The sequence below is a fragment of the Carassius carassius genome, chromosome 29 (assembly GCF_963082965.1).
Source record: "Carassius carassius chromosome 29, fCarCar2.1, whole genome shotgun sequence".
Classification (NCBI taxonomy): Eukaryota; Metazoa; Chordata; class Actinopteri; order Cypriniformes; family Cyprinidae; genus Carassius; species Carassius carassius.
In genome coordinates, this window is record NC_081783.1 from 30,692,701 (window position 1) to 30,719,407 (window position 26,707).

At 43.6% G+C, this 26,707-nt stretch overlaps 1 protein-coding gene across 1 annotated transcript; it reads right to left on the bottom strand.

The window, feature by feature from the left end:
* Window positions 1-24,034: 24,034 nt before the first annotated feature.
* Window positions 24,035-25,638, bottom strand: LOC132110242 (uncharacterized). Its single transcript, XM_059516834.1, has 2 exons — window positions 25,479-25,638; window positions 24,035-24,915 (listed from the first exon to the last, which is right to left on the bottom strand). The coding sequence occupies exons 1-2, from the start codon at window positions 25,558-25,560 to the stop codon at window positions 24,632-24,634; spliced, it is 366 nt and encodes a 121-aa protein (XP_059372817.1). The 5' UTR covers window positions 25,561-25,638; the 3' UTR covers window positions 24,035-24,631.
* Between the last annotated feature and the right edge of the window lie 1,069 nt (window positions 25,639-26,707).

The following is a 26,707-nucleotide window of genomic DNA, read 5'->3' on the forward strand; positions in this document are numbered from 1 at the left end:
ATACCATGGTGTCAAACTGTTTTCCTTAACCTTCCTTAAGCGTAAAGGAGCAACTTTATTTAAAGTGCTAGAAAAGAGAGAGTCCATAGTTTCTGTTACATCATCAAGTTGTTCTGAGGTTTTGGATATGCTAAGGAATTTGGATACATCAGGAAGATAACTTAAAAAGCAGTCTTTTGTGTTAGAAGTGATGGTTCTTCCATACTTGTAACAAGAAGTAGAATTTACAATTTTGGCTATATGAATTTTGCAAAGAACTAAATAATGATCTGAGATATCATCACTTGGCTGAATAATTTCAACACCATCAACATCAATTCCATGTGACAGTATTAAATCTAGAGTATGATTTCGACAATGAGTAGGTCCTGAAACGTGTTGTCTAACACCAATAGAGTTCAGAATGTCTATAAATGCTGATCCCAATGCATCGTTTTCATTATCAACATGGATATTAAAATCACCAACTATTAAAACTTTATCTGCAGCCAGAACTAACTCAGATGTAAAATCACCAAACTCTTTAATAAAGTCTGTATGGTGCCCTGGTGGCCTGTATACAGTAGCCAGTACAAACATAACAGGGGATTTATCATTAACATTTGTTTCTTTGGATAATGTTATATGAAGTACCATTACTTCAAACGAGTTATACTTGTAGCCTGCCCTCTGAGAAATCCTGAAAACGTTGTTATAAATTGAAGCAACACCTCCACCTTTGCCTTTTAGACGTGGCTCATGTTTATAACAGTAATCTTGGGGGGAGGACTCATTTAAAATAATGTAATCATCAGGTTTTAGCCAGGTTTCTGTCAAACAGAGTACATCTATATTATGATCAGTGATCATATTATTTACAAAAAGTGTTTTCGTAGAAAGGGATCTGATATTCAATAAGCCAAGCTTTATCATTTGTTTATCCATATTGCTCCTGTTTTTTATTTGTTGAACCTCAATTAAATTGTTAATCTTAACCTGGTTTGGACGTTTTTTGTTTTTTCTAGTTCGGGGAACAGACACAGTCTCTATAGTGTGATATCTAGGTGAAAAAGTCTCTATGTGCTGAGAATTAACTGACCTCTGTGACGGGAGGCAGCTAGCAGACGGTCGGTTTAGCCAGTCTGTCTGCTTCCTGACCTGGGCCCCAGTTAGTCAAGTATAAACACTAAGACTATTTGCCATATTTCTAGAGAGAAGAGTGGCGCCACCCCAGGAGGGATGAAGACCATCTCTTTTAAACAGGTCAGGTCTGCCCCAAAAGCTCGTCCAATTGTCTATGAAACCTATGTTATTCTGTGGGCACCACTTAGACATCCAGCCATTGAGTGATGACAATCTGCTATGCATCTCATCACCACGGTAAGCAGGGAGGGGACCAGAGCATATTACAGTGTCTGACATCGTGCTTGCAAGTTCACACACCTCTTTAATGTTATTTTTAGTGATCTCCGACTGGCGAAGTCGAACATCATTAGCGCCGGCATGAATAACAATCTTACTGTATTTACGTTTAGCATTAGCCAGCACTTTTAAATTTGCCAAGATGTCAGGCGCTCTGGCTCCCGGTAAACATTTGACTATGGTGGCTGGTGTCTCTATATTCACGTTCCGTACAATAGAATCACCAATAACTAGAGCACTTTCATCAGGTTTCTCAGTGGGTGCATCACTGAGTGGGGAGAACCTGTTTAATGTTTTGATCGGAACAGAAGAGCGGTGTTTTGACCCACGACTACGCTGCCTCACCGTCACCCAGTTGCCCTGCTGCTGGGGCTCTGTTTCCGGAACCGAACAATGTACAGGAATCCCTGAGCTAGACGCTTCCAAAGCCGTATCTAGAGCCCTAACATTTTTACTATCCTCAATTAAAGTTTGGCATAATCAATCAATTAAAGATGACATAACTGAATCCAATGATGAACTGCCTTTAACAATCATTGTTGCATTATTGACACTGTTTTCCTAATGAATGTTGTTCAGTTGCTTTGACGCAATGTATTTTGTTTAAAGCGCTATATAAATAAAGGTGACTTTGACTTTGACTCAAACGGTTTGAGTTAAGTTACTTGTTGGGTTTTACAGTGCAATTTCTTTTGTCTGTTTTCTTAATTGCAGAATATTTATCACGTGCATCCAGTCCATCGTGCTGTCTTTGCTGTAAACTGGTTAAAAGGGACAGAGGTGAGAGACTTATTTACCCTCATTTGATAAATCTGTTTTGAAAAAAATTATTTTACATTTAGAAATTTCTAGAATCTCTGTTTCAGGTTTTTTATGAGTTTAAAAACATTTCCAAATTCCCTTGGCCAAGGAGTTTTTGGGGGTTGGGGTCAGGGGCTTAGTTAACAGGTTTTATTTGTAACTGCAATCTGTTAGTCATGTTTTGATAGTGAGATTAAGAAACTGTCATATCTATGCATAGAACTGCTAATGGTGGAGTTGTAATGTGTTTAATATGCCATTGAACATGGATGTTTACTATTGCTACAAGCTGTTTAAACTATTTTAAAGTGATCTTAAGCATCAAAGGTATCTGTGTGCTGGCTATTTCTTGCATTATTTGTTCCTAATAAAAGACTCTTAACTACCCATTGTATTATTGTGACATTATAACAGTTAAATTAAATTAAAATTAATTACCAGCAATGCATACATTTTTTTTCACAAAATCTTGAAGTGTTCCTGTAGCTCAAGTGGTAGAGCATTGTTTTAACAAGCCCAAGGTTGGGGGTTTGATTCACCGGGAACACATGGTAGGTGAAAATTGTTAGCATGAATGCACTGTAAGTCGCTTTGGATAAAAGTGTCTGCTAAATGCATTAATATAATTTAATTTAATTTAAGTTTACTCAATAAAATTTAACAGGTCAAGTTAACTGTACTTATTAATTTATTTTATTTTTACTTAATTTATGTAGATTTATCATTTCCAAATGTGTGAAATTTACTTGAAAAATGCTTGTGAAAAAACAAAGACGCTACGGGAAAAGTCTCTTTTCACGAAATACTGAAGCAAAAAATTATCCTTAATTTAGTATTTTTGTAAAGCGCTGTCACAGTGTCTGGGTTGTGTTCCCTGGGTTTCCACTAGGGGTCCTCCTTTCTCACGGTGTCTGTCACCTTATCACTTCCTGTTCCCTTATTTGGTCACCTTCCTCCTGTTGAGTATTGATTGTTCCCCACATGTCTCCTGTTCCCTCATTATCCTTCTGTGTATTTATACCCGGTCTGTCTGAGTCTGTGTGACGGAGTCCTTGTTTAATGTTCCTTGTTGAATGTTAATTCATGTCCGTCAGTTCTTGCCCTTGCCTTGCCTTGTCTTCTTGTTTGGTTTATGTTATGTTTGGATATTCTGGTTTTGACCATGCCTGGACTGTTTACCCCTTTGGATTTCCCTTCAAATAAAGGACTTACCTGCAATTGGTTCCCTCTCCTGTGTTATCTGTAACACCGTACGTGACAGAAGGACTCCGTCATGCAAGGAACCAGCGGTATGTCTTTTTCCCGTTCCCCAGCCAGGATGGCGGAGCGGAGGGCGAAGTATCTGAAGTTGATCGCCCTCCGCCAAGAGGGCAATGAGGTGGGTGCCCTGGCACAGGTGTTCTGGTCCCTGGCCGAGGGCATGGGATACAATGACGCAGCCCTTAAAGACTATTTTAATGGAGGGCTGGATGATCCAGTGTCTCAGGAGGAGATGGCGCAGTTAGAGACACTGGAATTCTGGGAATTCGTGTGATACCTGCAGCATCGGCTTCGGTGGGATGCCCCAGCCACTTCTGTCTCTTCCGGCGGGGTGGTCGTCAGCCCAGCACCACTGCCCAGGATGGCAACCAGCCAAGCGCCACAACCCAAGATGGCCGCCAGTCCAGCACCACTGCCCAGGATGGCAACCAGCCAAGCGCCACAGCACAAGATGGCCGTTAATCCAGCTCCAATGCCCAAATTGGCCACCGTTCCAGCGCCACAGCCCAAGATGGCCGCCAGCCCAGCGCCAATGCCCAGATTGGCCACCGGTTCAGCTCCACAGCCCAAGATGGCCGTCAGCCTATCGCCACAGCACCAGATGCCCGTCAGTCCAGCGCCACAGCACAAGATGGCCGTCAGTCCAGCGCCACAGCACAAGATGGCCGCTAACCCAGCGCCAATGCCCAGATTGGCCACCGGTTCAGCTCCACAGCCCAAGATGGCCGTCAGCCTATCGCCACAGCACCAGATGCCCGTCAGTCCACCGCCACAGTACAAGATGGCCGCCAGTCCAGCGCCACAACCCCAGATGGCCGCCAGCCCAGCACCACAGTACAAGATGGCCGCCTGTCCAGAGTCATGGCCCAAGATGGCTGCTTGCCCAGCGCCGCTGCACAGGATGAGAGTCTCAGCTGACCCTCCAGAGTCGAGTCAGGTGCCAGTGAACTCTCCAGAGTCGAGTCAGGTGCCAGTGAACTCTCCAGAGTCGAGTCAAGTCACTGCTGATCCTCCAGAGTCAGGGCTAGTCACCACTGATCCTCCAGAGTCAAGTCAAGTCACCGCTGATCCTCAAGAGTCAGGGCTAGTCACCGCTGATCCTCCAGAGTCAGGGCTAGTCACAGCTGATCCTCCAGAGTCAGGGCTAGTCACCTTATCACTTCCTGTTCCCTTATTTGGTCACCTTCCTCCTGTTGAGTATTCATTGTTCCCCACCTGTCTCCTGTTCCCTCATTATCCTTCTGTGTATTTATACCCGGTCTGTCTGAGTACTTGTTTAATGTTCCTTGTTGAATGTTAATTCATGTCCGTCAGTTCTTGCCCTTGCATTGCCTTGTCTTCTTGTTTGGTTTATGTTATGTTTGGATATTCTGGTTTTGACCCTGCCTGGACTGTTTACCCCTTTGGATTACCCTTCAAATAAAGGACTTACCTGCAATTGGTTCCCTCTCCTGTGTTATCTGTAACACCGTACGTGACAAGCGCATTTGCAGCAGTACACAGCCATAGGCGAGACGGCTCGCTCGCTCATTGGCTGTTCTGCGGCAACTGCACAGCCTATCGAGCGCAGGCTGATGCAACATCAGACCAGGGCTTCGCGCCCTTCATGCCACTTCCCGCCGAAACCTATATGTGGCCCAACCTATAAAAGGAGCTCGAAAAGGCTGACTCACCTGATTTATTTCATCGCCCAAGCGAACCAAAGTGAATCGTACGCACGACAGAGAACGCAGTACTCATTCGCTCTTCTAGAGAGAACCGAGGTTACGTTAGTAACCGAGTACGTTCTCTTACGAGAACTCTCTCATACTGCGTCTTAGCTAAGACGCTACGGGAACCCCATGTAAAACGCCGTGCGCGCAGGGATCACACACCAATAAACCTGAAGCAACTCCCAGGATTTACAGTGCACAGTCACCCGAGGGACTCACAGAGAGTCCAGGACAGGAAGGGGGGAAGCCCTCCGTCCCATATCTAGCAGCATCCGCAGATGCGGCAATATGACATCACACAGCCGAGGCAAGGCCTGACCAATGTGGCAATGCGGGTCTTACGCAATACTGCCCATATAACAGTCGGCAGCGCATAACGCTCACGAACTCAGGGCCCTGATTCGACTATACCGACAGCAGCCTTGCTTGCAAGGTGGGAACCTCCAGGTTATAGAACCTGATAAATGTAGACGGCGAGGCCCCACCTGCCGCCATACATATATCCTGCAAGGAGATCCCATTAGACCACGCCCACGAAGAGGCAACGCCCCTTGTGGAGTGTGCTCTGATGCCCAGTGGGAACTGAAGGCCCTGGAAACATAAGCTAATGCTATGGCGTCAACTATCAATCTGGATAGAGTCTGTCTCGAAACAGCCATTCCCTTGGAACGTCCACTGAACGAGACAAACAGCTGCTCAGTCTGTCGAAAGACAGCGGAGCGAGACACATAAGCTCTTAAAACCCTAACAGGGCAAAGAAGACTCGAGTCTCTATCCTCTCCTGACACCGACAGGGCAGACAGGGCAATAACCTGAGCCCGAAAACGGCGTGGTGAGGGACTTCGGCACATAACCGTGCCTAGGTTTGAGCATGACCCTTGAGTCATTAGGCCCAAACTCCAAGCACGACTGGCTCACCGAGAGCGCGTGCAGGTCACCCACACGCTTCACTGAAGCGAGAGCCAACAAGAATACTGTCTTGAACGACAGATGCTGGAGGCTAATTGATTGGATACGCTCAAAAGGGGGACCCTTCATGGCCTCCAAAACCGCCACGAGGTCCCACATAGGGACTGACGGAGGTCTGGGAGGATTCAGCCTCCTAGCTCCTCTAAGGAAGCGGATGACCAAATCGTTCCTTCCTATTGACTGATCGAGCGCTGTTTCAGAAAACGCTGCGATGGCCGCCACATAAACTTTGAGCGTGGATGGGGCACTGCCCTTATCCAACAGCTCCTGTAGGAAGGAGAGAACCTCCGTCACCTCACAACTAAGGGGTGAACATCCCTGAGCTGTGCACCAGCTGGAGAACACCGACCACTTCGAGGCATACAGCCGTCGTATCGACGGACCTCTAGCCTGAGTGATGGTATTTAGCACTCCCACTGCGAGATCAGCGGGTAACCGTTGAGCGCCCACACATGGAGGGACCACAACTCCGGTTGAGGGTGCCAAATCGAACCCCTGGCCTGCGAGAGGAGGTCCCTCCTCAACGGCACTGGCCACGGGGCGACGTCTGCTAACTGCATCAAATCTGGGAACCACGGTTGGTTCTTCCAAAAAGGTGCTACAAGCAGTATTGAACATCTCGTTTCTCTCACCCGTTCTATCACCTGTGGAAGGAGGGAGACGGGAGGGAAAGCATAAAGCGGGCAGCACGGCCATCTCCGTGACAGCGCGCTTTCGTTCTTGGAAAAGAACGCGGGGCAGCGAGCATTTTCGTGGGACGCAAAGAGGTCCACCTCCACCCTGCCAAATCTCTCCCACAACAGCCGGACTGTTTGCGGGTGTAGAGACCATTCGCGTGGGAACATTGTCTCTGGACAGCCTGTCTGGACCCAGATTCTGTAGCCCAGGCACATGAACTGCCCTCAGCGAGCGCAAGTTGCGCTGAGCCCAAACCAGGAGGCGTTCCGCCAGCCTGTACAGGTTTCGGGACCTGAGACCGCCCTGGCGATTTATGTAGGACACCACAGACATGTTGTCCGAACGGACTAAGACGTGGCGGCCCTTGATTGGGGGACAAAAGCGCGTCAGCACGTTCTCCACTGCCAGCATTTCCAGACAGTTGATATGATGGAGCTTTTCCCGTTCTGACCACAGGCCAAAGGACGGTCTGCCCTCGAGCAGCGCTCCCCATCCCGAAGTGGAGGCGTCCGTCAACACCATCTTCACATTCGAGGAAGTCCCCAGGCTTACACCTGATTGGTACCAGCCGTTTGCTGTCCAGGGTTTCAGGGCTGTGACGCAGCCCTGATCCACCTTGAGACGCAGTCGGCCAGATACCCGCGCTTTCAGCCAGAGCTGCAGGGGGCGCATGCGGAGCAGGCCCAGCTGCAGAACCGGAGATGCTGAGGCCATGAGACCCAGCATCTTCTGACAATGTTTGAGCGAAAGGGTCGCGCCGCAGCGGAGAGAACTCGCTGCGCGCTGAATGCCCAACACGCGCTGTGGTGAGCTTCTTGAGGTGATCGAGTAAAACGGCCCTGTGCTCCACGAGCTCCGCTCGTAATTAAGCCAGAATCAGCCAGTCGTCCAAATAGTTCAGCACTTGCACGCCTCTGAGTCTGAGAGGAGCGAGCGCTGCGTCCATGCACCTCGTAAACGTACGAGGAGCCATGGACAAGCCGAACAGCAGGACTGTAAACTGGTATGCCTGGCCCTTGAAGGCGAACCTCAAATATCGCCTGTGACTTGACGCTATCTGTATTTGAAAATACACGTCCTTCAGATCTATTGACATTAACCAGTCTCCTCTGCGAATCTGTGCAGAACTGTGCAGGCTTGCGCGTTGCAGAAAACGCTGAGACAGTCACAATTCCTGGAACTGAAACAGCGGCGCGATTGGGTGAGAGCTCGGCCACAGCGGAACTCGTACACCGGCGCTTTGATGAAGCAGCCATCGTTTGTAGTGCAGACGCAGCCTGCTCAGCAGCAGAGGTGACGTCATGCAGCAGGCTTTAGATGGCAACACCGCTTTCGTCCGCCGTCCAGCAGGGGGCGGACAAAGGTGCGTCGCTATCGCCTGTTCCACCGGCGGAAGTGACTGGTAGTTCCTGTTTTTAGCATCATCCAGTGTGGAGAATGCTAGTGAGACAGACGAACGAGTTCGCGCTGAATATGGAGCGTTCCAAGCCCTTGCCCCCTCTTTGTGAGGCTCAGGAAGAAATGAGGCGGGCTTTGAGAAGTACACTCATCCGAAAGGAAACTACCATCCAGCCGGGAACGAGAGGGGGGTGCTGGTGCAGACCACTCGAGGCCGAGACTCATCGCGGCCAGCGTGAGCACTCGCCTCGGCTCCTTCTCGATGTCAGCTCATTGGCTGGGCTTCTAAGCAGAGGGCGCGAGATCCTCGGAGCTCGCCCAGCCCTCACTGCCCGAAGCTAGCAGAGAGCGCGTGTCCTCTTCCCCCGACACGGCCCTGAGATCGACTTCTTCGGACGACGCGGCGGCAAACAGCGGGCGCTGCCCATCGGGAAGCGATGCAGGGGAGGCCGGTGAAGCAGGGTGAACCGGCGAGCTCGGTTGAGCTGAAGACGGTTCCGGAATCCGCTGGAAGCGGCACTTTTACAGCGCCTCAGCGCAGTGGAGAATGCAGGCTCAGAGAAAAAGGCCAAGCGAGTCCTCAGAGTCACCATGGCAACAGCTCGCAGTGAGGGCATCCGCCGTCAGCGAGCGCGAGTGCTGCATGATCTTCACCCAGGCAGGAGACACAGATGACGTACCGGTCTCCCTCGCTGAGTGGGGCTCTGACGAGCCGCAGGAAGGCATCATAGTAATCATAGTAATATACAAGGTGATAATATGAAATATTAAAATTCCCAGACAGCAATATAGTGTTGGCCGACACTGCTTGCTGTTTGGGTTGGGTCTGGGCTACATAAGGCTTAGTTTTGGCTCAGATTTGGGGATTCTGGTTTACTTAAGGCTGAGAATTGGCACCAATAATGTAACCTGTTTTGGCCCAGATCAGGGCCAGCTATGGCTGATTAACTGGCTGAGATTCGGGCCGGTTATGGCCCATGTATGGCCCGAGTCTTTAATCCAGTTCTGGGCCACTTCCGGGCCGTCATTCTTTGAGGTACTTGGGCCGAGGGAAAAGTCATGTGAGGCCCGGATCTGGGCCAGAAGACATTTGCTATGTGGCTTATAGTTACTTATAGACTAGTCAGAATAAAGAGAAACCGCTCTCACAACACGACAGCAGTCATTTGCTGAAACATCTTGTGAAAAAAAAATGTTTCTTTGCAACTTAACCTAACACTTTTTTTGCAGCGCCTCGGAGGCTGTGCTGATGGTGAGCAGGTCCTGATGGCGTCCTCTTGCGCGCGTTCGCGATCAGCCGTTGTCTCTTGTCTCCCGAGGGCAGGATATCGTGCAGATGAGGGTTCTTCATAGCTGAAGGTGCAGTCAGACTCAGAAGCTGAAGCGCGCTCATGACTTCTCCTGCTGCTCAGAGCTCAGGTCCTGCAGTCTCCAGACTCTTGTGCAGTCAGGCAGACATCACCAGGACATTTTAGTGAAAGTGCTCGAGAGTTCATCTGTGTTTCTTTAGCCTCAGTTAACACAGAAGCCCCCGTTGGAGAGAGAGAGAGAGAGAGAGAGAGAGAGAGAGAGACTGCCCAGAATACCACCCCTCTCTCTCTCTGTTTCTCTCTCTCTCTCTCTGTCTCTGGAATTAACGGAGGTTTAATAACCACAGGAGACACGGTGCCTCTAATCCTTCTAATAAACTCTAAATATTACAATTTATTACATATTTATAATAACATTCAGGAGCTGGGTGTCAAAGTCTTCATATCAGGAGCGATGACTGTTTGCTATATAAACTCTATTATATCGTTTACAATGTAAACATAATATGACAAAACACGTTCACTACAAACCACAATGTTGTAATTACTAAAACAATCTAGTGGTCATATTTAAGCTTTGCATGAAATGTCTTGAAATCAAACACCGCTAAACTTCTTTAATTTCTATACACATCAATTCAAGGCTGTAAGTTTACTTGTTTTAGGTGTTTTTTGTACGTTTATCTGAAAGGTTCATACAAAGCATTCATGGGGTTTTGTTAGTAGAATTATGAGGAAAATAATCAACGTAATCCATTCTGAAACAAGACTGTAGCAGAACAAAGTGTGTTAAAAAAGCAGCACTACAGAACTGTAGGATCAGGTTCAGGGGGTCTTTGAGGTCCTTCCAGTGTTGAAGAGTGAAATCAACGGAAGATCAAGTGATGTCTTGGTCTTTCCAGCAGGTAATGCTTTCAAACACACTTGCACAACTCTACTACTGCCCGGAGAAACAACCAGCATCCACTGTTCCCTTAACACTACTGTAGACCTGGTTATCCTTCCCTCACAGCCAAAAACACACTTCTTCAAAATGATAAATCCTTCTCGAGCAAGTCATGGTTTTGTTACAAACTACTGAACAGAAAACAGACAAAATAAACATTTAAGTGAAAGAAAAAAGTGAAAAAGTGAAAGTGTTTAATTTATCACAAGTTTTCTATGTGTGTCTGTAGGTTTCAATTCCAATCCATATCCAAAAAAATTCTAACAAAAGGTTTTCAGGTGGTTTTTTGTAGTATTAGGTGTCCTTAATAACATACTAAACGTTTACCAAAGTTTGACCACTAGAAAGGTGTAATTGTCAAGATGGTATCCAAAATGGGCAGGGAGCTCCTTCATTATTTGACTTAGTCAAGTAATCTTGGTGTCTAACCCAATGTTTTCTGGGTCTATGAATCCATTGGACTTGTCTAAATTGCACTGAAATGATAACATACTTATGGAATACATGATTTTGTGAGTATACTGTAAGGTTTCATCATTGTTTGGGGTGAACCAGAGATGTAAACAATTTAGCCTATGTCATGTAACTCCTAGTCAGTATGTGTTTTTTGGTAAAAAAACACAGACCTTACATTCAATGTAAAAGTTATTGCACCCAAAAATAACAACCCTGTATTAGCCCGAACAGAGGCCTGTGTGTGAAACCTCTAAAATGATCACTCATTTCAATATGAATAAGGTAATACATATGTAATGCATCCTCTATAGATGTATTTGAGTATAAAGGTGGCATTATACCAAACCCAACAAAACTAAATTCACAAATTTCAGCAATTAAGAAGATGGTGGAAGAGAATACTGACATTTGATATTGCTTGACTCATTTAAATGTTGTTGGCAGCACAGTGTATACCATTTTGCTCAAACAAAATTCATCCTTGACTACTTAAGAAAGAAAAGTTCTATATTTTTTGTAATTTAATTCAAAAAAGTAAACTTTTGTATATTCTAGATTCATTGTACACAAACAGAAATATTTCAAGAGTTTTTAGTTTTAATTCTGTTTGTTACAACTTACAGCTTAGGAAAATAAAAAAATCAGTATCTCAAAAAATTTGAGCTTGAATAGGGTTGTGGGTTCGGATCTCGGGCCGGCTATACCACGACTTAGGTGGCCTTGAGCAAGGCACCAAACCCCAAAACTGCTCCCCGGGCGCCGCATCATAAATGGCTACCCACTGCTCTGGGTGTGTGTTCATGGTGTGTATGCACACTTTGGATGGGTTAAATGCAGAGCACGAATTCTGAGTATGGGTCACCATACTTGGCTGAATGTCACGTCACTTTTTGATTAGATTTATAAATTATGAGTATAAATACTGGGTACCTCCTGGGCTAGTTCAGAACATGCAACCACAATAATGGGAAAGACTACTGACTTGACAATCATCAACACCCTCCACAAGGAAGGTAAGCCACAGAAGGTCATTGCTGAAAGGGCTGGCTGGTCACAGAGTGCTGTATCAAAATATATTTACAGAAAGTTGACTGGAAGGAAAAAGTGTGGTAGGAAAAGGTGCACAAGTAATAGGGATGACTTTAGCCTTGGGAAGATTGTTGAGAGACATTGACAAGGAGTAGACTGAAGCCAGAGTCAGCACATCAAGAGTCAACACGCTCAGACATCTTCAAGAAAAGGGCTACAGCAGCCACATTCCTAAAACCAAGCCACTCCTGAACCAGAAAAAACATCAGAAGCATTTCACTTGGGGTAAGGAGGAAAAGAACTGGAATGTTGCTCAGTGGTCCACAGTCCTCTTTTCAGATGAAAGTAAATTTAGCATTTCATTTGGAAATCAAGGTCTGGAGTCTGGAGAAAGACTGTAGAGGCACGTAATCTAAAGTCCAGTGTGAAGTTTCTGAAACCAGTGATGATTTGAGTGTCGTGACATCTGCTGGTGTTGCTCCATTGTTTTTTATCAAGTCCAAAGTCAATGCAGCCATCTACTAGGAGATTTTGGAGCACTTTATGCTTCCATCTGCTGACAAGCTTAATGGAGATGCTGATTTAATTTTGCAGCAGGAATTTAGCACCTACCCACAGTGCCAAAACCACTTCCAAGTGGTTTGCTGACCATGATACTACTGTGCTTGATTGGAAAGCCAACTCACCTGACCTGAACCTCACAGAGAATCTATAGGGTATTGTGAAGAGGAAGATAAGTAACATCTGAAGAACAATACAGAGGAGCTGAAGGCCGTTATCAAAGCAACCTGCAGTGCCACAGACAGTAATTGCAAAAGGAGCCCCAACCAAGTATTGAGTGCATAATTAAACCTACTTTGGAGATCTTGAACATTTCTGTTTTGTTAACCTTTTTTTGATTGATCTTTGAGAAAATATTCAAATTTTTTGAGATACTGAAGCTGTAAGTCGAGGTCTGTTCATATATACTGCATCATTCACACTGTGTTATACTCAGTGTTGGGGGTAACACATTACAAGTAACACAAGTTACCTAATCAGATTACCTTTTTCTCAAGTAACTAGTAAAGTAATGCATTACTTTTTAATTTACAAGAAAATACATGAGACTTTTTTTTTCAAATAAGTAATGCCAGTTACTTTTTCCCCATTTAATGATTAACAGCTCTTCTGTCCCCATGTTGAGAGAAATCAGGAGTAAGACATTACTGTAGTTCCAGAATAAAAGTGAATAGCATTAATTAATTAGATTAATGCATTAATCTCACTCACAAAAAAAAACAGTGAGATAAAACAGAGTGAATAAAAACAGTGAAATGCAACTCAGAATGTGATGCAAACCTGCAATGATTAACTGATAAATAACACTATTATCCGTTATGTATTTAATCCCATTTTTTTAACTAATGTCTTTGCTGCTGACCTTTAATGATCCAATTCAACCAAACTAATAAGCAGAAATTACTCTAGAAAAACATTTTTGCTTCTTTTTTATTGTGTTTTATTCGTGTGTTGAACAATAAAACTTTTGTGTTTTATTGTACAGACGTGAATTTACTTTCTCTTCAGCCGGAGACTTTTATGTAAGCGCTTTTATGTTTAGCAAAAAAAATATAATTTTTTTTATATTAAAAACAAACAAGCAAGCCGTGTCCAGATTGAAAAATTTACGCAAAAGTAACTTAACACATCACTTTCCATAAAAAGTAACTAAGTAGCATAATTAGTAACTTTTTTAGGGAGTAATGCAATATTGTAATGCATTTCTTTCCCCAACACTGGTTATATTACGTTTTATTTTATATTGTGTGTTGATTATGTTTTCTGATTTATGGAGTGATAAAAAGAGAAATCCAAAAACCTTCTGGAAAAACCAAATCAAACAAGAGTCTTCAACCTGGCTTCATCCAATGTTCAGATTAATATGCTGTAAATGATTGAAAATTACTGCATATTTAATTAGATACTGCCTCATTTACATAATACAATTTAATATAAATATATATGAACGTGTCGTCATCATAATAATAATAATAATAGACCTTGTCGTCGCACACTCAAACATCACAGCCTTTAACACACTAAAACCTTCTGAAGACTTCCACGCTTGTGCTGGAGAGCTGAAGCCAAAGAAATGAATCAAATATATTCACAAACATGCAGTATAATTAGATTTAGAAATAGGATTTACAGGTCAAGAACATATTTTATGGTAAACTCTAACACTCTTTGTACGTGGAACTGATTAACATCATTTATGCATACATTTAATTTCTTACAGACACACAGATAAACATTTGAGACACTGAAGTACAAGAAGTTACAACACTACCTGTTCTTCTCTATGTATCTGTATATGAAGGCTTGCTATAGTTAGTTTTCAGCTGTTATTCTGCTGAACTCTATTCTGCTGAACTCTATTCTGCTAAACTCTATTCTGCTGATCTCTATTGTGCTGAACTCTATTCTGCTGAACTATTCTGCTGAACTCTATTCTGCTGAACTCTATTCTGCTGATCTCTATTCTGCTGATCTCTATTGTGCTGAACTCTATTCTGCTAAACTCTATTCTGCTGATCTCTATTCTGTTGATCTCTATTGTGCTGAACTCTATTCTGCTGATCTCTATTCTGCTGATCTCTATTGTGCTGATCTCTACTCTGCTGAACTCTATTCTGCTGATCTCTATTCTGCTGAACTCTTCTGCCGATCTCTATTCTGCTGAACTCTATTCTGCTGATCTCTATTCTGCTGATCTCTATTCTGCTAAACTCTATTCTGCTGATCTCTATTCTGCTAAACTCTATTCTGCTGATCTCTATTGTGCTGAACTCTATTCTGCTGAACTCTACAGTGTTCAGATGTCACGTAGTGCTCTACAGACATCTAGTGGTGGACATGAACACCGCTCCCATATGATCTTTCATCTTGATGTTAATTCAGTTATCAGAGACTGATAAAAAAAAAAAGTCAATATCAGTCATTAGGTCAGAATGGAACACAGTCTTGCTTTTTTGAGCTGTTAACTTTTTAAAGATGTTGTTAAAAGCAATACATTTATTGAATTCTAAATCAAACTGTTTTCTGTGTGAAACAGCTGTTTTCTGTGTGAATCTGTGTTAAAGTGTAATTTATTTCTGTGATGCTCCGCTGTATTTTCAGCATCATTCCTCCAGTCTTCAGTGTCACATGATCTTCAAAAATCTGAATAATGTATTGATTTACTGCTCAAGAAACATTTCTTCATGATTATTATCAATGTTGAACAGTTGTGTACACATATATTTTAGGATTCTCAGATGAATAGAAAGAACTGAAGATCAACATCTATCTGAAATAATAACAATAATAAAAGCTTTAGTAACATTATACAGTTTGGAGTCAATATAATAATAATAATAATAATAGTTATCATTTTGCCGGGGGAATGATAGAAATGAATACTTTCATTCAGCTAGGATGCTTTAAATTGATCAAAAGTGATGTTAAAGACATTTATAATGTTATAAAAGTGTTACATTTCAGATAAATGCTGTTCTTAAGAACTTTATATATTCTTTTATATATTCTATTATAGATTCTTGAGCAGCAAATAAAAAAAAAGAATATTCTGTCATAATGTCATTACAAACTAATTTTAGTTTAGACTTGGTTAGTTTGCAGGGGTGGGGGGGGTTATAAATTATATATATATATATATATATATATATATATATATATATATATATATATATATATATATATATATATATATATATATATATATATATATTATAATTTACAAATTAGTTGTTTTATTAGAAGCCAGCTGTCACGGTTGGTAAACCCAGAGATTTGCACTTTGTGGTGAAGTCTGTGTGTTTCGCGTCTGCACTGATTAGCTTGTGGGTGTCTCCGTTAATTGTCATCAGCAGCTGCTGTCACTCATTACTCTCTCCCTATATTTTGGCTTGTCACACGTCTTGTGTTTGTGAGAGCGTTGTTTCATGTCTGGTAACTGTTCTATGCTTCTGTGTTGGATGTCCGTGTCTTCCCCCGGAACCTCATCCACTCATCGCACCTTCACAAGCATCACCACTTACCTTTGGCTCGATTCCCCGCAGTTCCTGTGCCATCCTCTCCTGCTGCCAACTCACCATCACCATCTGGATTACTCACCGTCTCTCCACCATCTTGGATTGTCGTCTTCCCAGCGTTGTTTGTGTTCTTGTTTGTTTTGTTTGGTTTTCATTAAATTGTTACACCAGCACCTGTGACCTCATCATGTTTCTAAATTTTCCTATATAAAAAATTTATATAGACACATTATTACGACCACGCTTATAAACCCTAAAGAAAACATGGATAAATTCTTGAAAAGAAAATCCAGTGACCATGACCCCTCTAGCAGTGCAGACATTAGAAAGAATGAGCTATCTGTGCTATCACCAGAGTCCACTTCTGCTCTGTCTGTCTAACCATCTACAAACAAAACATACATCACTAAGATATACAAAAGACAAACTATTTTGTGTGTTTGAGAGATCAAACGGAGAAACAGGCTTCTCTGATGAGAAAGAGTAGAAGTGTCTAAAAAAGCTCTTGAAGCTAATAGTCTGTGATGGGGTTATGTGGATGTAAAGGAAAGCATTTTTCAGATCTACTGTTAGAAACCAATCCTCGGGGCAAATCTACTCAAGTACCTCTTTAAAGTTAGTATTTGAACAGCCATCTCATACGTGAGCAATCCAGATGTCTGAGATCTTTCTCTGGATGAGGTAGTGGTGGCTGAAAAGCCTGACTGTTGTTAGCTAGAGGTACCGCTTACACTGCAGTTTTTGTAAGCAGTGCTTGTATTTCGGACCGGAGAACATGTGTCCATTTCCTGCAACGAAGTCTGGATAATGCCTCTAAAACAAGGTGGCCTGCGAGCGAACTGAAACCTTGTTACTGTATTCAGAACCCAACTTGAGACACCAGAAATGGCTGCCAGGCCACAAACCAGGAGGCAAGAGACTCCATGTTGACCCACAGACGTTTGCCGAATGTGGGTGGGGAAATTTCATTGGTGGATGTGAGAGAAGAATTGATTTCATGGGTCCATTGTCACAGCAGTAGTTTGCTTGGGCACATGCTAATGAAAATGAGGTGTTCAGCTTGAACAGAACATCTATCGCTCAGGTGTTGAACGGAGGAACAGAGAGAGAGCACAAGCTTCCTTCGAGGGAGTTACGTCCTCAGCAAGGACTGATCTCTTCCTTTTCCTCTCAAAAAAGCTTGGTCAGACTAAATGCTTTGACAGCGTTCTACTCCGTGCTGCAAGTGAAGCACACGGGACTGTGCCTGCATTAAATCACTCAAGCCTGATCACTCATCCTGAGAGTTCATTGTCATTTATCACATCACATCTGATGGCACCACTGATATGCATGGTACGTCAATGCATGCCATTCAAGCAATGGCACAAGTGCACAATACTGCAGACAAATGCTAAAATGTGCAAGGCTACTGTGCAAAAGAATTCATATATAAAGTGCAAGTGGATCAAGATGTTAAACCTGTGCAACAGAAAGTCCAAGCCACTGGGTTACACCATTACTGAAACAAAGAGGAATCCCTACATGAGTGGACTTACGTGAACCAAATAAAAGCATTATTGTGGATACATTTCACACCCACTATGGAATAACTGTTTGCAGAGTTGGAAGGCGCTACAGTATATTCACAGATTGACTTCCAAAGTGATTATCAGTTGTCCCTAGCTGTAGAAAGCAGAAACCTGACTCTGTTTCTTTCTCATGAAGGACTGAACTGTTTTACCGATTTTAAAATCTTGCTTAATACTTATAAAGCCCTGAATGGTTTAGCACCTCAGTATTTGAATGAGCTCCTGTTACATTATAATCCTCCATGTCCGCTACGTTCTCAAAACTCAGGCGATTTGATAATACCTAGAATATCAAAATCAACTGCGGGCGGCAGATCCTTTTCCTATTTGGCACCTAAACTCTGGAATAACCTACCTAACATTGTTCGGGAGGCAGACACACTCTTGCAGTTTAAATCTAGATTAAAGACCCATCTCTTTAACCTGGCTTACACATAACACACTAATATGCTTCTAATATCCAAATCCGTTAAAGGATTTTTAGGCTGCATTAATTAGGTAAACCGGAACCGGGAACACTTCCCATAACACCCTATGTACTTGCTACATTATAAGAAGAATGGCATCTACGCTAATATTAGTCTGTTTCTCTCTTATTCCAAGGTCACTGTAGCCACCAGATCCAGTCTGTATCCAGACCAGATGGTGGATCAGCACCTAGAAAGGACCTCTACATCCCTGAAAGACAGCGGAGACCAGGACAACTAGAGCCCCAGATACAGATCCCCTGTAAAGACCTTGTCTCAGACGACCACCAGGACAAGACCACAGGAAACAGATGATTCTTCTGCACAATCTGACTTTGCTGCAGCCTAGAATTGAACTACTGGTTTCGTCTGGTCAGAGGAGAACTGGCCCCCCAACTGATCCTGGTTTCTCCCAAGGTTTTTTCTCCATTCTGTCACCGATGGAGTTTTGGTTCCTTGCCGCTGTCGCCTCTGGCTTGCTTAGTTGTGGACACTTCATCTACAGCAATATCGTTGACTTGATTGCAAACGAATGCACAGACACTATTTACAGGTGCTGGTCATATAATTAGAATATCATCAAAAAGTTGATTTAACTAATTCCATTCAGAAAGTGAAACTTGTATATTATAATCATTCATTAAACACAGATGGATATATTTCAAATGTTTATTTCTTTTAATTTTGATGATTTTAGTGACAACTAAGGAAAATCCCAAATTCAGTATCTCAGAAAAATTAGAATATAAATTAAGACCAATACAAAGAAAGGATTGGTCTTACATGGCCAAGTAAAAAGTATAAAAATGAAAAGTATGAGCATGTACAGCACTCAATACTTAGTTGGAGCTCCTTTTGCCTGAATTACTGCAGCAATGCGGCGTGGCATGGAGTCGATCAGTCTGTGGCACTGTTCAGGTGTTATGAGAGCCCAGGTTGCTCTGATAGTGGCCTTCAGCTCTTCTACATTCTTGGGTCTGGCATTTCACATCTTCCTCTTCACAATACACCATAGATTTTCTATGGGGTTAAGGTCAGGCGAGTTTGCTGGCCAATTAAGAACAGGGATACCATGGTCTTTAAACCAGGTACTGGTAGCTTTGGCACTGTGTACAGGTGCCAAGTCCTGTCGGAAAATGAAATCTGCATCTCAATAAAGTTGGTCAGCAGCAGGAAGCATGAAGTGCTCTAAAACTTCCTGGTATACGGCTGTGTTGACCTTTGACCTCAGAAAACACAGTGGACCAACACCAGCAGATGATATGGCACCCACAACCATCACTGACTGTGGAAACTTTACACTGGACCTTAAACAACGTGGATTGTGTGCCTGTCCTCTCTTCCTCCAGACTCTGGGACCCTGATTTCCAAAGGAAATGCAACATTTACTTTCATCAGAGAACATAACTTTGGACCACTCAGCAGAAGTCCAGTCCTTTTTGAAGCGAGACGCTTCTGACGCTGTCTGTTGTTCAAGAGTGTCTTGACACAAGGAATGCGACAGCTGAAACCCATGTCTTGCATACGTCTGTGTGTAGTGGTTCTTGAAGCACTGACTCCAGCTGCAGTCCACTCTTTGTGAATCTCCCCCACATTTTTGAATGGGTTTTGTTTCACAATCCTCTCCAGGGTGTGGTTATCCCTATTGCTTGTACACTTTATTCTACCACATCTTTTCCTTCCCTTCTCCTCTTTATTAATGTTCATGGACACAGAGCTCTGTGACCAGCCAGCCTTTTTTGCAATGACCTTTTGTGTCTTGTCCTCCTTGGGCAAGGTGTCAATGGTCATCTTTTGGACAACTGTCAAGTCAGCAGTCTTCCCCATGATTGTGTAGCCTACAGAACTAGACTGAGAGACCAATTAAAGGCTTTGCAGGTGTTTTGAGTTAATTAGCTGATTAGAGTGTGGCACCAGGTGTCTTCAATATTGAACCTTTTCACAATATTCAAATTTGGGATTCCCTGTCAAGGGAACTTCGATCTGCGTCCTCTTAGGGGACACTATGGGGAACACCTCGTCGTTACCCGTGTCTGAAGCATACTTTGAAAAACACCAACGTGTTGGCCTGCGACAGCCTCTGACGTCACTACCGGCGTGACTATAAATACGCGCCCGTAGGACCCGTCACTTATCTTCTTCGTCTTCATTGACTGTTTTGTTTGAAGCGTGCATCTGCGTGCAGAAACGACCACGGTAAGAGCGATCTTTCTTTGTTTATCATGGCATCCACTAGCAAGGCGTTTAAACAGTGCGTGCATCCGTGTCGGCGTTATTTGACACCTGATGACACACACAGTCTTTGCGTCTCTTGTTTGGGCGAAGAGCACGCGCGCGATGTCCTTGAGGGGGCAATCTGCGTGCATTGTGAGCGTTTTCCTATGAAAAAGCTCTGCTCTCGTTTGTTTCTCTTTTCGAGGAAAGAGGGACAGCCATCTGTCTCCCGCGGCTCAGGACCCGCCACTGTTGAGGCACGGAGGAGAATGAGCTCGTGGGGATCACAGGTGGATCTCGTTGAGGAGTTTAGAGAGGGACTTTCCCTTTCACGCTCTTCGACGGCAGACGAGAGTGAACTTCAGGGGAGCTGTTAGAGCAGGGAGTATGGGGAGCTGTTAGAGGTTATGGATCGTGCCACAGCCAAGTTAGACTTGCCATGGAAACGTACCAGCAAATTAATGCCGCCAGGTCGCCTTGATGAGCATTATTTATCTGACCATAGCCCTCCAGCCCAGGTGAGCCTTCCATTCTTGCCTGATTTACATGCAGAAGTCGAAAAAGAATGGAAGAGGTCATTTTCTTCTCGCATCCATTGGTTTCAGCATACGAGTTATGCTAACATCGAGGGCATGCGAGAAAATGGCTATGAGAAGATGCCCCCTGTAGAAGAGACGCTGGCTAGCTATCTCTCTGTGGGGGAAACATCCTTTCTTAAATCTCCCTTTTTGCCATCTAAGCCCCTCCAGGATACATCCCGCTTAAATGGCATAGCATACGCAGCAGCAGGTCAGGCGGTGGCTTCATTGCACACGATGGCAGTGCTTCAGGCCTATCAGGCTGACCTGTTGAAGGACCTGGATAAAGGCGAGGGCCTTTCAGCTGACCAGGTGGCCGAGCTGCGCCGCACCACAGACCTCTCTCTCCGTGCTACCAAACAGGCCGCCTCCACCATGGGTAAGTCTATGGCTGCCATGGTAGTAACGGAGAGACATCTGTGGGTGAACCTGGCAGACATCGGGAAGAAAGAAAGGGGCTTTCTTCTCGATGCTCTGGTCTCGCCTTCTGAGCTTTTCGGTACCTCCGTCGAGACGGTGGTCGAGAAGTTCAGGGAGGCAAGGGCGCGCTCAGCTGCCTTTAAATCCTTCATTCCACGGATCAAAGACGGGCACAGAAGGCTAGTGTCACGGCTCGTGCTCCTCCCCCACCTGTGTGCAGGTCTACTAACATTCTGTGAGTCTCTTTTACAGTGCTCAGTTGTGGCATCTACTAAACACCCGTCAGCACCGACCTTCCGGCCTCGTGCTCTGGTATTAGGCGGCCGAGATCACGGCTTCTGTGGGAGCCTCGCTGATCATCAGAACTGGCACGGCACTGCTGGAGATTTCATGAATGTCTGGCAGGTCACCCTGAGGGACCTCGTGGCCACTTATATGCGCTGTCACATCCAGTGGGAAGGTGGAGGTGGTAGTTACAGAATTCTTCCTGTATATACTGCCTCAGGTGATGCTCCCCTTGCCAGAGGTTTGTAAAATTGGAGCTTGCCTCTCCCGTGCGGTTCAGCGCCTCTGCAATGCTTAGGAACCTTTAAGTACACACGCTACGCTCTGTGTAGTTCTTAAAGTGGTAAGTGTGCATGCAAGACTCTGCACACTTTTCTGAAATCCTGTATGGTAAGGGTTACGCGCTCAGCTTCGTTCCCTTTTGCTTCCCTCAATGTGAAGGGATATTTAGGCGGTTCTCGCGGTAGTTTAACAGCGGTCCCCTTTCCAGAAAGGGTTACGTGTGAGTACGCTACTCTGAATTCGGAGTTTTCCTCTCATATGAGACTGCGTTCTCTGTTTTTCCCCAGAGCGCTCCACCATTAGTTCCACAGATCGAGTTGATATTCTCAAAACATATTTTTGAGATACATCATTCCATCTGTGAGCTGCTCGTTCAGAGTGCCACGAGAACCCCTCCCTAGAACAGTATTTAAAAAAAACCATGGTATGGTAAGTGTGCACGTGAATTCTTTGCGCACTTTCTGAAATCCACACTGTGGTAAGTTCGTACTCTAATGCTCTGCATTCTTTCTAAAAATTCTTTATGGTAAGGGCTTTGCGCGGTTGCCATTTATGTATTTTTGAATACCTATCTAAGCAGGGTATGGCTACCAGGGATCTGTTGAGACAGCTCCTTCAGCAAACTTGTGCGAGAGCAAGCGGTAGCCCCTGTGTGACAGGCAAGACCTTGTATAAATACTGGTTTCTTAGCCGTATCCCTTTAAAGGAATCCTTCCTGATTCCAAGCCTTTAAGCTCTACCCCGGGCCGAGGCCCTAACAAATAACTGGCTATGCAGCTTAGGCCTTTGGCCGTAAGGGATAATGTCACAAACAGCCGTCTAAACGTCCCAGGGGCAACTCCCATGGAAATGGTAGAGTTGGTACTTAGTGTTTGCCATGTTCTGGCCTGCACTCCCCTCAGCATGGCGGCGTGGGTATACTGTTCCCCATAGTGTCCCCTAAGAGGACGCAGTTCGACGTAACCATTACGAATGTAACCATGCTTCCCTGAGAGGGAACGAGACACTGCGTCCTCTAGCTCCCTGCCATGCTTCGGACGCAAGCTTCACGAAGAAGATAAGTTACAGGTCCTACGGGCGCGTATTTATAGTCGTGCCGGTAGTGACATCAGAGGCTGTTGCCGGCCAACACGTTGGTGTTTGTCAAAGTATGCTTCAGACACGGGTCACGACGAGGTGTTCCTCGCAGTGTCTCGTTGCCTCTCAGGGAACCATGGTTACATTCGTAACCTGAGACGTTTTCCTTAGTTGTCAGTTATAAATATCAAAATTAAAAGAAATAAACATTTGAAATATATCAGTCTGTGCATAATTAATAAACATTATAGACAAGTTTCACTTTTTGAATGAAATTGTTTAAATAAATCAACTTTTTTATGATATTCTAATTATATGACCAGCACCTGTAAACTGAACAGAGATGACATCACTGAATTCAATGATGAACTGCCTTTAACTGTCATTTTGCATTATTGACACACTGTTTTCCTAATGAATGTTGTTCAGTTGCTTTGACGCAATGTATTTTGTTTAAAGCTCTATATAAATAAAGGTGACTTGACTTGACTTTATGTGGGTTCCTTACGGTCTCGCCTCAGCACCCACTGCTTTCCATAAAATGATGCACACACTCTTAGGAGATCTGCCAGGTTGTCAACACTTGGATGATATAATCTGTGAGAACGTGATAGATGTCTGAAGGTTGTCTTACAGCATCTTGAGGAAGCAAACCTGAAACTGAACATGAATGTGATTCTATTCCTAAATTACAATGATTCATCTGTTTCAATCCTCAACCTTTGACATGTGTGATCAATGTTGTGGTCACTTGTTATAGTTCAGATATAAACTCTGATTAAAATAGAGAAAATCACCTTTTGCAAGTAATTTGACACTTCATATGAAGATTTGCCGATTACATTGTTAGGCCAGTAGGTGGTGAAAAGGGGCTGTTAAAATGTCTTTGAATCTAGTAATGAAACAGGTACATCTTAAGTGAATCATTGAATCATTTATTCATAAGTTACATGTGATTTTGTTTAGTTGTCTAATGTTTCTTCCTTTACAATCATGAGAGAACTACAATCAGCTCTTAAAGAGTCAAATTTTTATGTAGCTTATTGAATTTTGTTCATGGTATTCAGCTCCAATAAAAGGTTTGCAAAAAAGAGATAGAGTATAAATGTTTGATATCATTATTTAATCACACTGGAATTGAAACTGGGGACAGTAAAGAATTGTAATCGATAAGCAGATTCTGAATCAGAATTGATAAAATTATAACAATACTCTATCCTAATCACATTAAGCGTGTACTCCATAACAACACAATTTTTTAGGTAAAAATAGAAAAGAATATTCTTTTTTTCTAAAGAAACAGGATTGTTTTGTTATTTTTGTCATGGATGCATATAATGCCCTGAATTATCATCACTGATATCATTAATCACAATAAATACCAGAAATTATCGTGATGTATTTGTCCATATCGCCCCATCCCTGTTACACACGGTTAAAACAGGTTTACTATAGTGCTGTATAATTTACTGTAGTGGAAATCTACAAATACTATAGTTAAACCAAAACAAAGTAACTGGTAAATAAAACATTTGAAAATCGATACTTCCAATATTTGCATCAATATCGCTATATTGTGATACTTTAGGATCGATAAGCCCATCTCTAGTTATCACTACCTTTACCATATCAGTCCAGGACTACTGAATGTGTTCTCTGAGAAAGCATCAGGATGAAGAGTGTGAGTCTGGTGTGTGTGATTCAGGATTCAGGAGTGCTGTTCTGCAGGGCTGATGTCTGGGGATGGGGATGGGGACAGGACGGGGGCAGGAGGCTCCTCAGGCCTGCGAACAGCTGGTTGACCAACGCCTCCATGGAGCGTGTGTGTTCTGCCAGCACCTGGGCCACCAGACGCTCCTCTCGGACGTGACTCTGCTCCAGCTGCTGCTCCAGCCAGGCGTTCTGCGTCTGCTGCAGTCTCTCCAGAAAGCCCTGATACTGACTGTGCAGCCCGGCACAACACGAGCGTCTGCGCTTCAGCACGCCTGAGGACACAACACAGCTATCAGCGATCACATGACCACTGTACAGAGACGACAGCACACTGCTATCAGTCACACCGTCAGCGTCAAACACTTTCACCAATACTGGCGTTGTGATGATCATGTGCATCTCATGATATTTACAAACACAGTTGGGCTATTTTGGTTCCCTTCTCTCCACGACAAATCCTCTAAAGTTGAAAGTCAAAACTAATTAATTTAAAAGCGAAACTGAAGCCTACGCCTGTCATTCTGCACAAATGTTTCCATATTCACAATTATCTGGATGTTAAAATATTATTTAGCCTACTCGTATGTAAACTATAGGCTTAAATTTCAGTTTTTTCAGGTTTTATTCAGTTTTCTCTGTTCACAGAAGCGCTGCAGGTGTGAACTTGTGTGAATCTGTGTTTTATATGGTGTCAAACGCACACACAAAGCTGCATATTACCTGCCATCCATCTTCAGTTAAATGTAGGCCTAATGCTTGGCGGTTCGTGATCTATCCTCAGATAAACTCTAATGCTTTGTGACTGATGATGATGCTGATGTGGTGTGTGTCAGACCTGGAGCGGCGCTGGGGCTCTCTGTGGACGTGCTGGAGCTCTCGTGTGATGCTTGTGTGAGGACCAGCGGCTCGTTCTCCATCTTCACTGACTGGAGCTCCTGAACCCCCCCCTCCAGCTCCTCCAGCACATCATCTGAGACACACACACACACACACACACACCTCCATCAGGCTTCAACCACACACTGATGCATCTGAGCAGACTGAGATCAAAAACTCTTTCAACTGGTTGCATATGTACGCTTACTTATTATTTCTTTATTGTACCACTTATACACCAATAAAGAAGAAAAGCTGACACAGGATCTATATGTGTGTAAGATGTAACGTCCAGCGCTGGGAAGATTACTGTGGGACTGTTACAGGTGACAAGTTACACTGTATTTAAAATATAATCAGTACTAAATAATGCCATCATCTTAATTCATTTATTAAAGTAACATAACTGATTATATTTAATTACTTTTCTAAATTTCTAACAAATGTTTTCAACAGTTTTAAACATATAAACATGAGCATTCTTCACTTGAATTAAGATTATAAAAAAAAAAAGATACTTTAGCACATATTTGAACTTTCAGATCGTTCTGAGGTTTAATACAGATATAAAATCATAACAAGACATGGTTTATTAACTATGAAACTGTTCTGAAATCAAATCTTTGTATAGCTATGACAGTAAACACTGTTAATCACACTTCATCTTTACACATAAACCCTGATAGAAATAAAACAGATGTTATAAGCATGTGTCCTAAACTCCTGAAACATTGCGGTCTCATATTTTAGAGCAATCTGCAATCAAATCTGTGTTTGTGTGTGTGTGGAAATATTGTAATCGTTAACTGTAATTTATTTTCTCAGTAACTGTAACAGATTACGGTTACATTTATTTAGCTATTAAATGACGTAATTCCGTTACATGTAACTACAGTAGATTTAGTCACGTCACTTTTATCCAAACTAAAAAAAAAAAAAAGTTAACTTTAGTTAAAGAAGTCCCTGTCCTGAGACAAGAAGGCGTTTATGTTTTGACCCTCTTCAGATGGGTGACGTCACTCACCCTCCTCCTCTTCTTCTTCTTCCTCCTCCTCCTCCTCCTCCTCGTCCCTGCTGTCGGGGGGCGCGCGCCCGTGTCTCTCCTCGTCCCTGCTGTCGTGGGGCGCGCGCCCGTGTCTCTGCTCGTCCCTGCTGTCGGGGGGCGCGCGCCCGTGTCTCTGCTCGTCC